Below are 16083 nucleotides of genomic sequence, written 5' to 3' on the forward strand. Positions count from 1 at the left end.
ATGTAAAGGGCATCGCATAGTGCTGCTGCCTTCTGTGCTGAGGGGGCTATGGCAGTAGTGGCGGAGGAAGCCCTTCTAGCACCTCAGTCTCAACACAGAGGCACTGGATTCCCTCTCTCCCCAGCACCCTGGTAGTCCTCAATCCAGCCATGGCCCCATGTCCACTGCTGTCTTCTCTCCTGTGGCACCTCACATCCCATCGATTCCTGTCCAGCCCCTGCTGTCCCACATCATTTCTGCCCTTTACACTCCTCCCCACTCCTCTTCCCCCTGCTTCTCTTGCCATGAAACAGCAGAGCGTGGAGCCATTCTGTTGGGGAGGAACAAAAAGCTGTTTGTGGGCTGGTGGGTGACAGTTGTGTCGGAGCTAAGGTTACACATTTGCCACAGAGTGTAATGGAGGAGGTAGGCGTGTTTCTGTCTGCGGATGGGTGTCAATGAATATGTGGAGGAAAAGCAACATATAATTTTTTGTGGGGAGGAAGAGGAACTTAACAGGTGATTTCCTTAAATTTTATGGAATTGCCTTTTAGTAAATATAATGCTAAATTAATAAGTAAGGAAATAGTCAAAGTAAATAGTTTCCTAGCATATTTGAGATTGGGGGAGAGAAAATAATAACCTTCCCACAGGTTTTACTCCTCTAAGTTATTACCTGACTCATTCCTGGGTCTAGACCTGAAGAAGAGAAAATGCTGTGCTGTAAGTAGTGGCAATATCCAAAATGTCGACTAATACACGGTAAACTAGCAGGAAAGAAAAAAATACAGTAATTCTGTGCAATAAGTCTGAGATCTGTCATTAAGCAACCAAAATGCAGTCAGACTTAATTAACAGGTTAAATCGCCTCTCTTTATCACTAGACTGAGGCAGTAAAATGAGTCATGCCTGCAAACAGTATATGTAAAGAGAAAAGGCACTGTCTGAATACCGCCCTTTCCTCACCTTTGTTTAGGCTCTTAAGTGCAAATATGAGTTTAATCTGTTTTTTGTGAGATTTCTTAAAGCATCCACAAGACACCTTACAATAAATATGTTACAGTACTAGGACTCACACAAAACAAGTGTATTTTGAATGCTTTTCACATCAGCTTAGTGTTACAGTTACCTTCCTGGTGCTGGATCTTTTTGTCTTTGTTAGTTGTTCATAAATATACATTCCTTCATTACCTTGATCACACACCTTACTTGTCTTGTAAAGATTTCTGTTACCAAAATAAACTTGTCTGTGTGGATTTCAAGACCTTTCTTTCTTTCTGTCTGTCTGTCTTTAGCATTACTATATCAAGATTAAGAAACTTGCCTCAGAACTCCTTGTGTAGATTTTGATCAAATCTTGGGTTAATTTGTTCTTGAAATTTAAATATCCAAGATATTTGTAATGCTTTTTAAAAATAGACACGTATGTGAATGGAGAACAGCATGTTTCTCTGCATTCTGTTTAGTAATAAATATGCAGAAGGCTTATAACTTTCTGGTTACCTGCCAGACTTGGGTTTATCAGTGTCCTCAAGCCTCCAGTATACTTGTTGTGCTGTCAAGACTTGAGCTTGTATAGTAAACCTTTAACAAGGGGAACTGTCCTTTCCATCTGTCCTTCTAATTAATTTATTTAAACAAGGGAAATGGCTTTCCCACCAATTCCCTCTCAGTACAAGCATTGATCAAAACACTTAGACCATAATCCGTTCTAGTGAGGCATCAGGAATAGAGAGAATGTGTGGACCTGTGTATTTATAATGATCACAGCTCTGCTGTTACTTGGCTCAACTCTTAAAACATGCCCTGCTCCTCTGAAAAACTAATGTTAAAGGAAAACTATCAGGATAAAAATATGTATTAAAATATCCTTATTGTCTTCTAACATCTTAGGGGTGTGTTAAAAAGAATTTTAAAAGAATTTAATTTGTACTTTTTATAAACGAACAGTAAATCCAGATAAATCAAAAATACTGTGAGATGGTACAGTGCTCTCTAACGGAGGAAAACTGGGAAATATATATGAGAACAAAGCACTAATCCATTAACATTAGGCTTGAATTCTAAACGTCTCTGGCCCAGTTCTCCCCTGCCTTGCATTTTGTGTGGTCATTTATATCTATGCAAAGTGTGTGTGTGCCTGGTGACTGTAAAATGCTGCCGCTGATGTATGTAAGTGGGGAATTTGGATTTGGTACTGCTTTGCCCACTCTGAAGAGCTATAAGCGACTACGCTAGGTGCCAGGCCTATTATTTACCATGCTGTTCAGAGCAAATCATGCCCATGTCACTGCATCTGCACAGAGCCCTCAGTGTGGCTCTACTGTATGGGGAACCAGAGCATAGGCAGGCTTGGGACAAAGCTGCAGCTACACTGGGCAAACAGACATCCTGGATGTGTGTGGGTAGGTAGGGAAGGGCACATAAATGTCTGTGTCCAACTGTTGGACCAGAGTGCCCTCAGTGGGGTACATTAGGCAGAGGATTTTTTACTCTGAGTATCTGCCCAGCAGTCAGGCCATCTGGGTGCTAATTTCTGAATTTACCGTTTACATTTAATTCACGCTAGAGAATGAAATGAGACTGGTCAGATTCACTTTCGTTTCTCTTAATTCTCAATAGAAATGGGTCACAACCAGAAGATTGGCTCCAAACCCCATAAATCCTTAAGTGCCAGCATGCACAATTGCTATAATGGGCTAAATTGGAGAGCAGAATCCAAACAACCCTGAACTTTGAGGAAGTTTGGATCTGGATCTGGTTTTACATCTGAACTTAGTGACCTAGGTTGCACCTCCAATTCTCATGAACTAGAACACTGTGGTTTTGGATTTCCGACACTGGTCAGGCGAACATTAAAAGTGACAGAGGACATCTATTTTCAATTCCTTTTTAAAAAAAATGTGTAAAACCAAAACATTTCTATTTGTATTAGGTTGTATGACATCCTCATCACACACACCATATGCATTCGCATGTGCACGCACATGCACACACACACCACAATTCTCAAAATCACCTCTTTATAGCAAAATCTAAATTTTGGCCCTAAACTGCATTGCAGTGCCTCTTAATTTAAAAACAGTGGGAAAAGATAGAATGTTAATCCTTGTTTGGATCAGTTTGAAACCCTTCACTGTTCATTTCTATAGTTCAGGACAGATATGTATTCATAGATTAAAAAGCCAGAAGGGACCATTGTGATAATCTGTTCTCACCTCCTGTATAACACAGGCCATAGACTTCCCTAAATTAATTCTTGTTTAAATTAGAGCATATCTTTATGAACAAACATCGAAGTTTGATTTAAAATTGCCAGTGATGGATAATCCACCATAATTCTTGGAAAATAGTTCCCATGTTTAATTACCCTGACTGTTAAAAATGTGCACCTTATTTATAGTCTGAATTTATCTAGCTTCAACTTCCAGCCATTGGATCTTATTATACCTTTTGTCTGCTAGACTGAAGACCTCTCTATTATCAAATTTCTCTTCACAATGTAAGTACTTACAGACTGTGATCAGGTCACCCCTGAACCTTCTCTTTGTTATACATATGATTTGTCATCTTAGTTACTGAGTTTTAGTTCCAGGATGCAGATTTAGCAATCTGCTATCTGGCATGTCATTCCATCTGAGAAACTGAGAATGCAGTCAAAGACAGGGAAATCCTTTAAAACATCCAAGTTATTTGGATAGTGATCAGTGTCTTACTGCAGAACTTGCAGATAGAAACCAGGGAATCAAAGTTAATCTCCAGAGATGCTTAATCATTTTGTACAGTATTTGAAGATAAAAAATTCAGAGCATCTGCTAATCCCCTTTAGCAAATATAAAGGTTTCCCAGGTGACTGGGTGAGAGAGAACTGGCTCCACAAATTATTAAGTAAACACAACAGCTTCTTCAGCTGAACAGCCTTTCTATGTGCTCTAGCATTCTGGCATTCTAAGTTTACTAAGCTGTCATTATTTTTTCAGCCCAAGATTGTGTCTTTCAGAAAACATTTTTCATGTTTATTAGTTATCAGTTTTCCTTTCTTATTGACCAAGTCATTAATATTTGCCTTTCTCCTCGTTTAGTAATCTCTCTTTCAAACTCCAGTGGTGAACAGCAGTGATATGCACTGTGATTAAAGTGTGTCTTGCATCTTAATTCTTTATTCATACAGCATGTAGTGTAAGAGAGCTTTGAGAGCTCACTTTGTTTCTCTTTTCCCCCCAAGGTTGTACTCTGCTGTTTTATGAGACTTACGGGAGGAATTCCACGGAACAGAGCAATTCACCCAGATATGCCCTGTTTGCAGAAGACAGCATAGTGCAGTCCGTCCCTGAACATCCCAAAAAGGAAAACGTGTTTTGCCTCAGCAATTCTTTTGGAGATGTCTATCTGTTTCAGGTAATGATAATATTTCTATGTGTGTTTTTTATGTATAATATAATTGGTAATATGCCCTGTGCTGATTGGCTGTTTGCTCCAATCCTCCCCTTCCCTCCCACTTTTTTACAGTTTCACTTCACACCTACCCCTCTTACCCCCTTCTCCATGGCCTTGTCCCCCTCACTCCCTTTCCCTTCCCTTTTCTTTCCATTTAGCCAATCTCCGCGTAACTCAACCCTCCCTCCCACTCCCAGAAATCGTGGCACTAACATGCTGTTTGCTGCAATCACTTTGTTCACAATGCCCGAGTGTTCTATTCCTTCTCCCACCCCTGTGTCTGTCTCATCTGTTTTGATAGTAAGCCCTTCAAGGAAGGAACAGGACAGTCAGCTACTCCGTGAGCTACAGAGCCCGAATGTCTACACTGACATTTTATAGTCCCGCAGGTTTTATAGTCATGCCTCGGGTTTCTTATTACAGTGTAGATGTACCCTATGAGACAGTGGAGAAATGACTAGCAGCAACCTACTTAACTTAACTCCACACACATGCATAGTTTTAAGTGTAAAGCTCTTAGAAAACAATGCACCTGACAAACACCCAAGTGCTATTTTTCTCTTTGATTATAATGTTGCTTTCTTGATCGGTTATGTAGGCAACAAGCCAGACAGACCTGGAAAACTGGATTACAGCAATACACTCGGCTTGTGCTTCCCTCTTTGCGAAGAAGCTTGGGAAAGAGGACACTGTCAGGCTTTTGAAAACCCAGACCAAGAGCCTTATCCAGAAGATTGACATGGATAGCAAGATGAAAAAGATGGCAGAGTTACAGCTCTCAATTGTCAGTGATCCAAAAAACAGGAAGGCCATAGAGAATCAGGTACTACAAATGATGTATTAATTTCTGCTACTGAGTTTTGTTATGCAGGCGTATTTATGACTACAAAGACTCACCTGCTCTGGGCTCAGATTTTGTTAGTTTCCTAGGCTTGAGAACAAGTGTCCCTATGGAGTCACACTGCAAAACAGGGAAATCACTGTCACCTTGTACAATGCCATACAAAAGACTTAGCCAATGGTTATAGAAGCTAACTACCACAACTTTGCCTATAAGGAGTACTAATCAAGTTTCCTCATATAGAAATGGATATTTCTGTAACATACTGCAAAAGTCAAACAAGATCTATTTTATTCTTTTGTTGGGTGAATTATCAGCGTGACAGTCCTGTCTTCTGCTCTTGTTGCTTACAGTTTATTAGCTGCTCATATAAGAATTAAGAATGAGTCATCATTAACATATGGAACAAAACCAGTAGACAGTTATGAAATCTGAATTCTTAATGTTTTAGGGCAAAATCCTCCAGTCTCTTTACTCAGGCAAGACTTCTCCACAAAAGGACTTGGGTACCTAACTGTCACTTTAGGAGTCTAAATCCCAGAATCAGGCCCTACTGGAATTCACAAAGCCCCTCCGCTCAGCTGCCCTCACACTCTGTAGGCACCTACATTTGCTTGGTGCCTAACACTAATGTTTGCAGTAAAAGTTCCCAAAGTGCCTCTGCTTCTGCCTCTCGGCATATGCACTGCAGCCCCACGCCAGGCATCTGGATACCCAAGCCCCAGAACAGGGGCAAACCAGGGAAAGAGAGGTGTTTCTCTGCCTAACTTGCCTGTGAGTCCTGATCCAGTAAGTGTGTTCAGACCTGCCTACCCAGTCCGGTGCCTGTTGCCATGCTTACACAAAAGATTGAGGGCAGGGCAGGAGAATCTTTCTCATTACTTTTAGCCTAGTGGCTAGGTTTCTCACTTGAGGTGTGAGAGACCTCTGGTTCAAGGTCCCTCCATCCCACCTGAGGGGAAAGCAGGGATTTGAACTGGATCTCCCATCTCTCAGGAGGATGCTCTCACCACTTGGCTATGGGATATTCTGGTGTGGGGCTCCTTCCATCTCGCCTATTGAAGTGGTTCCACTGTCGATAAATAATTAATTTTTAAAAAGTAATTTGAACAGGGGGAGTGGATGCTGAGTTTGGATGCTGGGTTAGAATGCTCTAACCACCAGGCTATGGAGTCATACTCATACTTGTTCTCTCTTTGGATTCTTCCAATGATTCTTTCATTATTTATCCAAAATTTACCACCACCATCCTTAGCTTCTGCTAGAACAGTATAGGCACCTAATACCAAGAGAGGGTTTGGAGCTGGGAATCCCAAGCAGAAGGAGGTGCCTCCTGCAGCTCAGTTTCAGGGGCCTATCTCTGAGAGAGAGAGGAGGGTTAGCACCCTCCCAGTCCCCTGCTGGGCACCTCCCTTTTGGCTATCACAGGCACACTGCACACGCTTGCAAGGGCATGTAGAGTACATACCCTGCCCACATCCCTAGCACAGGTATAAATAGCAGTGTAGACAGTGAGGCACATCATCTTAGGAGAGTAAAGACGTGTCTGAACCCTGTGGGCATGTACCCTCCACGGTGCTCTACATGCCCAACAGTGCTTCCATCCACACTGCTGTTTTTAGCAGTGTAGTGTTCCTCTGCCAGAGCCTCTCTCTGCCATGGATAAAGGCTCCAACGGTGGGGAAAGGCTCTGGCTGCTCTCCAGTGCCTCCAACCTCTAGAGCCTTTCACTGATGCATGTAGCGAGACGCAGCAGTGTGGACACAGCCGGCTTTTCTCTGCAATGTGTATCTGTGCACATCCTACATGCCGCTGCCAGCGGTGTGCAGTATAGATATATCCTTAGGCTAGCCTTAGCCTCCTAGTGTGTTGGCTTTTATCAGCCTATCTCTTTCCATTCACTGTATAGGGAGCCGAGGCACCTAACTCAGGCTGCGTGAATCCCAGAGATTCTTTTTTCTAAGCATCTAAAAGTTAGGGATGACAACACCATCATGCCCAAGTTCCTTTGTGAATCTAGTTCCTCGTGACAGTTTTTCCTGGGTAAAGACTGAGGATCCAAAGCCCATTAAATGAATAAAAAGACTTCCTTTGATTTCAGTGGGGTTTGGATCACGCCCTTAGTCTTGTGACCTAAACTCAGATCTGAAGCCATGATTTTCAGAGGGGAGAATCTATTCTACTATACTACTTTATAACTCACAATACACTGATAGAAGTAATGCACATAAATATTTATTTAATTAGTTTAGCCATCCATTTAAAGGAACAGACTTTAACAGTTTAGTGTGATTCATGTATCTAGCATTAATGAGAGCATATTAATTTCTCCTAATTAATTAGTCCAAAGCTTGAATATCTATCTCCATTGTTTTGCAGTCTGGTTCACTGAAAAAATGGGCTGTTTTTTGCAATTAAAATCCATCACTGGCATTACAGAAGATTTATTCCCGTTAATCTTCTGTCTAAGAATTTCTCACAAAATCAAGTGAATGAGGCAAAGAGTGAATTGGATCATTCACAAACAGCACATAGTTTGCGCACAATGAATTTATGATGAGTCTTTTCTCTGTCTTTAATCTCATTGCTTGCTATATGATTTCTTATTGCAACTGCTAAATGTTTGTTGGCCATGTCAAATGGGAGAGAAGGCAATAGATAATCTAGCTTTCTAAACCCCTAATTCAGAAGTCACAGCATAGGGTGCATTAAAAAGACCGTAAAATATTATTTTAAAATGAATAATTTTGAAATAATATTATTCTCCAGGGGGAAGTGTGCATAGCTAATTCTGTGTAGTTTAGTTTGTTTTTACTCAGTTTCATGAACAGTGGGGCTATAGATTATGGAGTAATATTTTAGTTTCATGCATGGGGATTTGATCACATGGCTTCTCTCTATATAAATGGGAGTTATGTGGATAGATCCCTATGTCTCTCACTCACAATTTTCCTGTGTGTCTAAGGCCATGTCTACACTAGCGAGCTTACAGAGGCACAACTGTATCGTTGCAGCTATGCAGCTATAAGATCACTTGTGTAGCTGCTCTGTGTTGACAGGATAGAGCTCTTCCATCGACATAGTAAAACCACCTCAATGAGCAGCAGATTCTATGTGGGCGGGAGAAGCTCTCCTGCTGACATAGTGCTGTACACACTGCCACTTACGCTGGCAAAACTTATGTTGCTTAGGGGTATGAAAAAAGCTTTGCCAGCAGAAGTGGTAGTGTAAATATGGCCTAATATATAACAACATAGGCTAGTACTGTAGTTTATGAGTATGATTTTAGTTACTTCTTCATAAAACTTCATGTGTGAAATCTCGGCCCCAGTGATGTCCATGGGAATTTTGTCATTGACTTTGGTGAGGCCAAAATGTCACACTATGTGGTTAGATTTAGGGCCCAGTCCTGCATTTGTAAAATCTCTGGAATTAGTACCATCCATGGGAAAATTCTACACACTAGAAGAACCTACAGCCCCCCAAAAGTTACAGCATCTATCTCCCTCCACACCTGTGCTGTTAAAAAGCAAGATACTGAATGCATCTGCTTTGGAGGAAGAGTAGTTCAGGAGGGTTTTGAGGGGTGGGAAATAGGCACATCCCTGCACCATGTGGTTCTTGTTAAACCATTCACCAGCCCCTGGAAAGGGGTTGCAGTACGAGAATCTGTGCATATTTAAATGTATGTACATATTTTTTAAACTTTCAGGTATTTAGGAGTTTTGGGAGTTGAATGGTTTGAAATTTGGTGGGTTTCACTGGTAACGTTTGATAAAGAATTACTACATTTCTAACATTTGGCAATCTAAAGAATTTTAAAACTTAAATGATAGTTCCCTCCCCTCCAACCCCCCCCCCCCCAAAAAAAAAAAAAAAAAAAAAAAAAAGCCAACAACCACCACCACCAATAACTCTGCCTCAGGGCTTGTTGATACTTCGGCTGCCAAATTGGCAGCTGAAGCATCTCCTAGATCAGGGACTGCCTCCATCAGTAGATATAATGTTTTTAAAGCCATGTGGTACCCCAGCTCAGTAAAAGCAGACTCAGAGCCATCTTACAAAGAATGGTGACGCAGCACATAGGCTTTAAAAGAATTAGATTCACTGTTTGGGGGAACCCACAAAAGGTCTGTTGAAACTACAGCTACAAAGGTCTTGGGAGGGGTCAGATCTAATGGGTTATCTGGGAGTCTGAAATCTGCTTGTGCCATCTCACTGATCTGGTAGCTGGGATGTGTTTGTCTTTTTGTCTACATATATCATAAATATGTTGGGGGGGAAGAGGGGGGGAATTTTCAAAAGCATTCCTAACTCTGCCCCCATTGGAGTCAATAGTAATGCTACCACTCAGTTAAATAGGAACAGAGCTAGGACAAACTACTTTTGAAAATTCTGTACTACACATCTCAGTTCTTACCCCATCAGAACTAACAGCACTAGTGCATTTACTTTTGTTCTGGAGCAGCAATACCGTTTTGCCACCAAACATTGTGAGTGCAAATTTTTTGTGCATGAGATCTATATATGCAAAGGGTGCATATACACTTACCTTCAAGCACAGCTTAGGCACCCACATTTAACTACTTTGGCTTATTTAATTGTTAAACGTGTATGGTTTTGTAGTGGGCAAATAAATCACAATATTTGCTACAGTCATGGGGCCCAGTGTAACTGCCATTAAAGTCAATTAAAAGACTTCCTTTGACTTTAGTGGGAGTGGAATCAGGTGCAGTGTCCAGGAGATCTTTAAATAGAATTATATAAAACAGAATGTTGCAAACTAAATCAAAAGTAGGGCTCTGCATCTGCTCTGTGTCTGTGCACGTGGAACTTCTGTCAGCATGAATGGAAAGTCCATCTTTGAAAGAGGACAGTATGTATCTCTTAACGTTTTAATTAATGTATTTGCTACTTTTCCATCACATGGCTGCTTCCCTCCCTCCCTCCTCTCTTCCTCTAGTTTTGTTATGAATTTCTTTTAAAAGAAAGGGTAGTATGGAATAACTTTGAGTAATACCAGATTGGGTGCATTCTGGGCTTCTTTCTGCAGGTTCTATAATGGCAGTGTAATAATGCTTTCTGAATAATTTTGATGTAGCTGACATGATTCACGTTTACTTCGCACATTATATTTAACTCACTTGTCAGATAGTTGTGAGAAGAGGTATTTTCTTTTTTTTAGCAAGCACTAAAACAATGAAATGTTAATGGGAAAAGCAGACACATGCTTGGAACTACTTTTATGTGAGCTTTCCTAGATTTCTTTCAGCCAAGTGTATTTTTTCTGTCACCATAAAAGCCAAAATAGGAAGATCAATAGGATTGCATTCTGCTCACCAAAAGTAATCTTGAAATATACTAGTTCCTCTCCACCCGCCTCTGTTGTCCTCTCTCACATTGCCACTTTGAAGGCAACACATTACATGTTTTGTTTATCATTTAACAGGTTCTTTTTCTTTTTAACATGTAATAGATTTCTCCTTCAATAACAAACGTGTAAGATCATGACTTTGCACAATAAAAATTCTTAAAATTAAACTCCCCTCCAAAACCTGAAGTTTAAATTGTTTTTAAAAAAAAGAATGAAATGAAACACTGTTATTATACATGAATAAAAAGTCACTATATCAATTCCAAGATAATCTTTTCAAAAGTACTTTGCTGGTCCTTGCTGTTTTTGCTGCAAGAGAAATATAGTTGCAATCAATCCAGTTACTTTTTTTTTTTTTTTTATTGTTCCTCTGAGACTAACAATTGATACCTGGTTTTACTGGGACAGGTCATCAGGTGGTATAAATCAGTGTCACTTCATTGACTACAATAGACCTACACTGATTTACACCAACTGAGGTTCTAGCCCATTATTTTTCACGGTCACCCTTCAGTGTAAAATTGTCTTTCTCTCCATCCCCAGTAAAATGCTTCTGTTTTGGTGCTAGTTTTCCACTATGGAAAGAAGTAAATAGGCAGGGAGAGAAATTAGGGATATTTTGCTCTGGTCTCCACACTGGTGCATTTGGCAGATCCTGAATCAAGAAAGGAAATCAACTAAGATTTTGAATAAAATATTTTCTTTAAACCTGAGATGTAGAACATCGCTGCATTTGGAGAAACTGCGTTGGAGTCTGGAGGTGATGAGTTGCAGGCCAGCTTTTCTATTGTTTGCAGAAGGCAAGTTGACTAATAAGTTTGGGCCCCAATTCAGCAAGTTTCTTAAGCGTATGACTAACTTTAAGCATGTGAATTGTTCAATGGAGCTATTCAATTGCCTGAAGTTAAGCACTTGCCTAGTGCCTTGCAGAATCAGCACCTTGATGCTGGTGCTATGGCTCTGAAATGACAATTCCTTCCCTTACTGTGGTCAGCATGGTAAATATTCTGTACATCTGTACTTCCAGTGATAAGAAAGACATTAGTTGGAAAAAGCTGTTTGTAGTTTTTCTCCTTGTGTATTCTCCTTGTTATTTCAGGGTACGTTCTTTAATGTTTCTTAACTTAGACAGAATGGAAAATAAAGGACACTTTTGATTTTACACTGGTGTTGTTTTACTCTATTCTCTTTCATTTTTCAACTCTTTGATTTCAAAGATCTATTGATAGCTGAAGTAACCCTTATGTTACACAAATTCCTGAAAGAGTGCCAGAGTTGCTGCTTCAAGTTCTCTGTATGAACACATGACAAAATAAAAAGATTTTTTTCACAGTCCCCTGATAGTGAGTGACTCATTCATCCAGATGGGTGCAATATGGATTGTGTCTCAGAACTGAGGAATGGAATGTAAGAGTTTTGTGTTGTTTGTAATGTGGATGAAAAGCTGTTCCTATAAAACAGCAGGATTTTTTTCTTTAAATCCATGGGGCCACAGTTCAGGTTCTAAGAATACTTTCTGTCTTAAAAAAAAGTTTCAATGCAAAATCCTGCTCTTCTTACTCTTGAAGGTAGTTCCACTGAAGTAATTTCTGTTAGCAAGGAGTATAGTGTTTTGTGTATGGGAAAAATAGCTATCATTAAATCACATCAGTTTAAAGAGTTGTAAATTCACAAAAGAAACCAGGACAAATATTTTCCTTTGCCTCATGCTTACCTGGGCTCCTTTTGCTTCATGTCACCTTTGTTTGGTGCAATGGGGAGAATTTGTTTTAAGATTATACCATCTATCAAGGATTTTTATTCTTTTGGTAACTCTGGCTCAGTCTGAGTGAGCACAAAGCTTTTTCACATGTGAATATTTAGAGCAATCTTTAAATGGTTTTGTCTATATTTCCTGGAATGTATTCATTGTCCCCTTTTCATATGAGTCGGCTCTTATTTCTGACACCCCATTTCAACCATTTGTATGGAGATGGTTTTTGTTACACTGGTCTTCTCTTACCTAAAAGGATCTTTCAAAGAGCTCCATGCACAGAAGCACAACAACTACTTTTATTGGTCCTACAAAACCCAGGAATTATTAAATGTATTCTTAAGCAGCGTCTACTGGCACTTTTGTCCAGATCCTCAAAGGTATTCAGGCACCTAATTCCCTGGTGTCTAAATACTTTTGAGTTTCTAGGCTCTTATCTGTGTTAACTATTTACATACATTTCAGTCCTATAGCAGCTCCTACAGGTTGTTAAATTAGCACAGAGACTTAACAGTGCAAACATCCTTGTCTTCACTTAGCTCAACTCATGCTATAAGGGTGTTGTATTGTTTTACCCTTTACTTGTTTTCCAGTTGTTTTCCAATATGTTAATAATTTTTTCTCTGATCTAGGAGCCATGTCTCCTAGTGATCTAAGAGCAATCCTCACTTCCCAAATCCTTTCTAAGCCTCCTTCATCATGAAGCCTCCTCCTCCCCAGTCCAGGTATCTGCTGCAAATCCATCTTGCCTTGCACGCTAAACATGTTAAACTGCCCTACAATTCCTTCAGTGGCTCTCAGGTACCTCATCCGTGTCTTCAGAGTCTGCCGCAATTTATCTCCTTTCTAACTTTTTTTCCTCAAGGCACTTACTTGGATGCCCCCTTTGTGTTTTTTTTCCCCAGGCCCACCTCCATGTTGCCCTTTAAACCTGGAACTCTGTTTCTGACCATAGTGTATATGATGCTAACCCGTTTCCAAAACCCACTTCTTCAAGGAGGCTTATAATCTATGGCTGAGATTTTAAAACCAACGGGATTTGGAAGCCATTGGTGGGAAATAGTTGGCTTTGCAGATCTCCATGTATAAATCAAAACATTTATTATTATGAACAAAATACTTGCAGTTACCTGGACGAGTGCACTAGTTTGCCATGTGGTTGGGCAATCCGACTGTCCTTTCCTTTGTCCTACCTACAACTGATAATGGCTGGGTGGTGTTTTCTGTTGTGTTGGGTGTTGCTTTTTTTTAAAAAAAATGTGTCAAAACCATCATGTCCATTTACCTAGCCTATCATATCCATAACCACCTACCATACTTGCTATCATTCTTCTCTTCCTTCCATTCCCTGCTATTGTTTGTTGCATTGACTTTTTACTTCTTGTCTTAAATTAGAAGAAGGGGCTGTGGTGTATATGCATGATGGGGTTAAACCCTCCAGTCTTAACTCAGTCAGTCCTCCTACTGAAATCAATGGGCTATTTGCCTCGTTCAAGTTAAAGGCAGAGTAAGGATTATAGCTGCTAGCCCTGGACTGTAATTAACATGTTGGACCAGGATGCGTTTTACTTTGAAGTTGTTGCTTTTTAGATTGTAAGTTTTCCCCTTTAGTTTTCATGTGTATAAATCATTGGATGAGAGAATTATCGTTGTTTAAAAGGTTTAGACAAATAGCAGCTGGTATTGGTTCACAGTCTCCAATTGGTTCCAGACATCCCTGGTTTTGATAAGACTACAAGACAATCCCTGAAATTCCCTGCCCACGGCTTTTGCTAATGCCATTAAACTTAACATCATGATTACCGAGGCTTTTGGAGATGATTAGCTAACATCCTGCATGGCAGATAAACACGGTAGTGTAATCATTTTTCCAGTTCTTCTTGCATCTGTGCCTGTCCATCCTCCATTTCGATTTATATTTATTTAAAATACATTTCTGTAGAAATGGTGAAGTGGGATTTTCAAAGGAGCTTAAGGAACTTAGGTACCCAAATTCCATGATTTTCTGAGAGTTGTGGGCCTAACTCCCTGAGTGCCCAGGAAAATCCCAACTCTGTTTGTTAAGTGTGGGATTTTCAAATATACTCAGGCTCAGCCTAACTTTGCTTCCCTTGAAAACAGCCATGACTTCCCTGGGAGCTGATTTAGGCCACAGCTGAACTTTTTTGAAAATTCCATTCTATGGCTGTGTCTTCCCTGCAGCCGGAGGAGGCAACGGGGTAATTCCCAATGGGTGTAGATTTACACAAGCTAACTCGGTTCAAGGTAGCATGCTAAAAATAGCAGCGTGGTTGCGGCCCGCAGCTTGGGCTAATCACTTGAGAACAACCTTGTCCAAGATACTAGTTCTGCACTTGGGAGGCCAGCCCAAATTGCTGTCTGTGCCACTTCTATTTTTAGGCACTAGCTTGAGCAAAGCTAATGCATGTACCTCTACCCGAGCTGGGAATCATGCCTTCCAGTGACAATGTGGACATGCCCTAAGTGTAAAGACAGACCTAAGCTTTTTATTGTTGGGGAAAGCTTGCAACACACTTTCATTCTATGTGGACGTCAGTGTATTGAGATGGAAGACTGCTGTAGAACCGCATACTGTGTTATCCCAGGAGGTAGAGGTAGATGGAAAAGTATCTCATTAAGGTTATCTGAGGACAGGAATAAGCTGAAAGTAAAGGCCAATCATAAAATAAATCCAGGGTGGATGGTGGGGGGAAGAGTTCCTTGGTAAGGATTTATGCGTAGGCATACATACATCTGTTAAAAGTTGTTTCTGGTGAGACTGCACTAGGTATTTTCCTTATGTGAAGGGTATCTTGCTGTCTTTTCTGTGAGTGCATTATGTGATCTAAAAACATATTTTTAAGAGAATAACATAAATAAAATGTTTCTGATCATAGATACTCTGAGATGGTATGTCACAGAAAAATTGGAGGCTCCCTTTGGCTCTTTTTCCAAAGATCCTTGAGAGCAGATAACTCTGACCTGTGTATATAATGGTGCCAACTTTACGTTTGTGAACACATGTGGGAGGGGTGGAGGAATGATAGTGGAGGAGCTCAAAGTGAATCCAGAACATTTAGTGGCTCCTTACTCAATTGCAGTCCAGCTGCTACTACCACCATCACTCAGCTTTCTTTATGATAAAGGGCCTGATTTATCCCGCCTCACTTCATTTTTTCACACGTGAAATTAACAGAGTTGCACCAGCATAAAACTAAAGCAATGCAATAGTGAATTGAGCCTTTTCTGTTGTTTGCAGGAGATGAAAAAAAGCCCCCACACCCAAATGTTTAGCCCAAACACTGGTAGCTCTGTTTCACGAGACTGTCTACGGTGCCTCTACTTATGGGATAATTTCAATAGCAAGAAAGGGACTTAACAAAATTCCATTACCGTGAGAAATGGTTATTTTCCTGTTCAATGAAGCACAGACATTAAAACAAACTTTTGGAGAAAACAATATGGGGTGTGCATCAAACACGCTGCAACATATCCCACTCCTTCAGAATGAATAATGTTTTTGGAGCCTCTGGTGTCTCATGCCAGCATGCAACTGGCAACTCAAGGCTTGTCTACCTGAAATATTTTTGCACTGGTGAAGCTACAGTTCCCCCATGCAGGTGTGCTACACCATTATAAAGCAGGTTTTATACCTTCATGATTTATATTGCTTTCAAACACCATTGCAAAAATTAGTGA

At 40.4% G+C, this 16083-nt stretch overlaps 1 protein-coding gene across 1 annotated transcript in view; it reads left to right on the top strand.

Moving 5' to 3' along the window:
• The window catches only part of TIAM2 (TIAM Rac1 associated GEF 2), a 131276-nt gene that overhangs the window by 8010 nt on the left and 107183 nt on the right, over positions 1-16083 (top strand). The window contains exons 3-4 of the mRNA XM_067542450.1: positions 4205-4377; positions 5015-5239. Of these exons, the coding sequence (XP_067398551.1) occupies positions 4205-4377; positions 5015-5239 (398 nt within the window). The remainder of the gene's footprint in view (positions 1-4204; positions 4378-5014; positions 5240-16083) is intronic.

The sequence above is a fragment of the Emydura macquarii genome, unplaced genomic scaffold (genome assembly GCF_026122565.2).
Source record: "Emydura macquarii macquarii isolate MOO-44397 ecotype Brisbane River unplaced genomic scaffold, CSIRO-AGI_Emac_v2 contig_705, whole genome shotgun sequence".
NCBI classification, from domain to species: domain Eukaryota; kingdom Metazoa; phylum Chordata; order Testudines; family Chelidae; genus Emydura; species Emydura macquarii.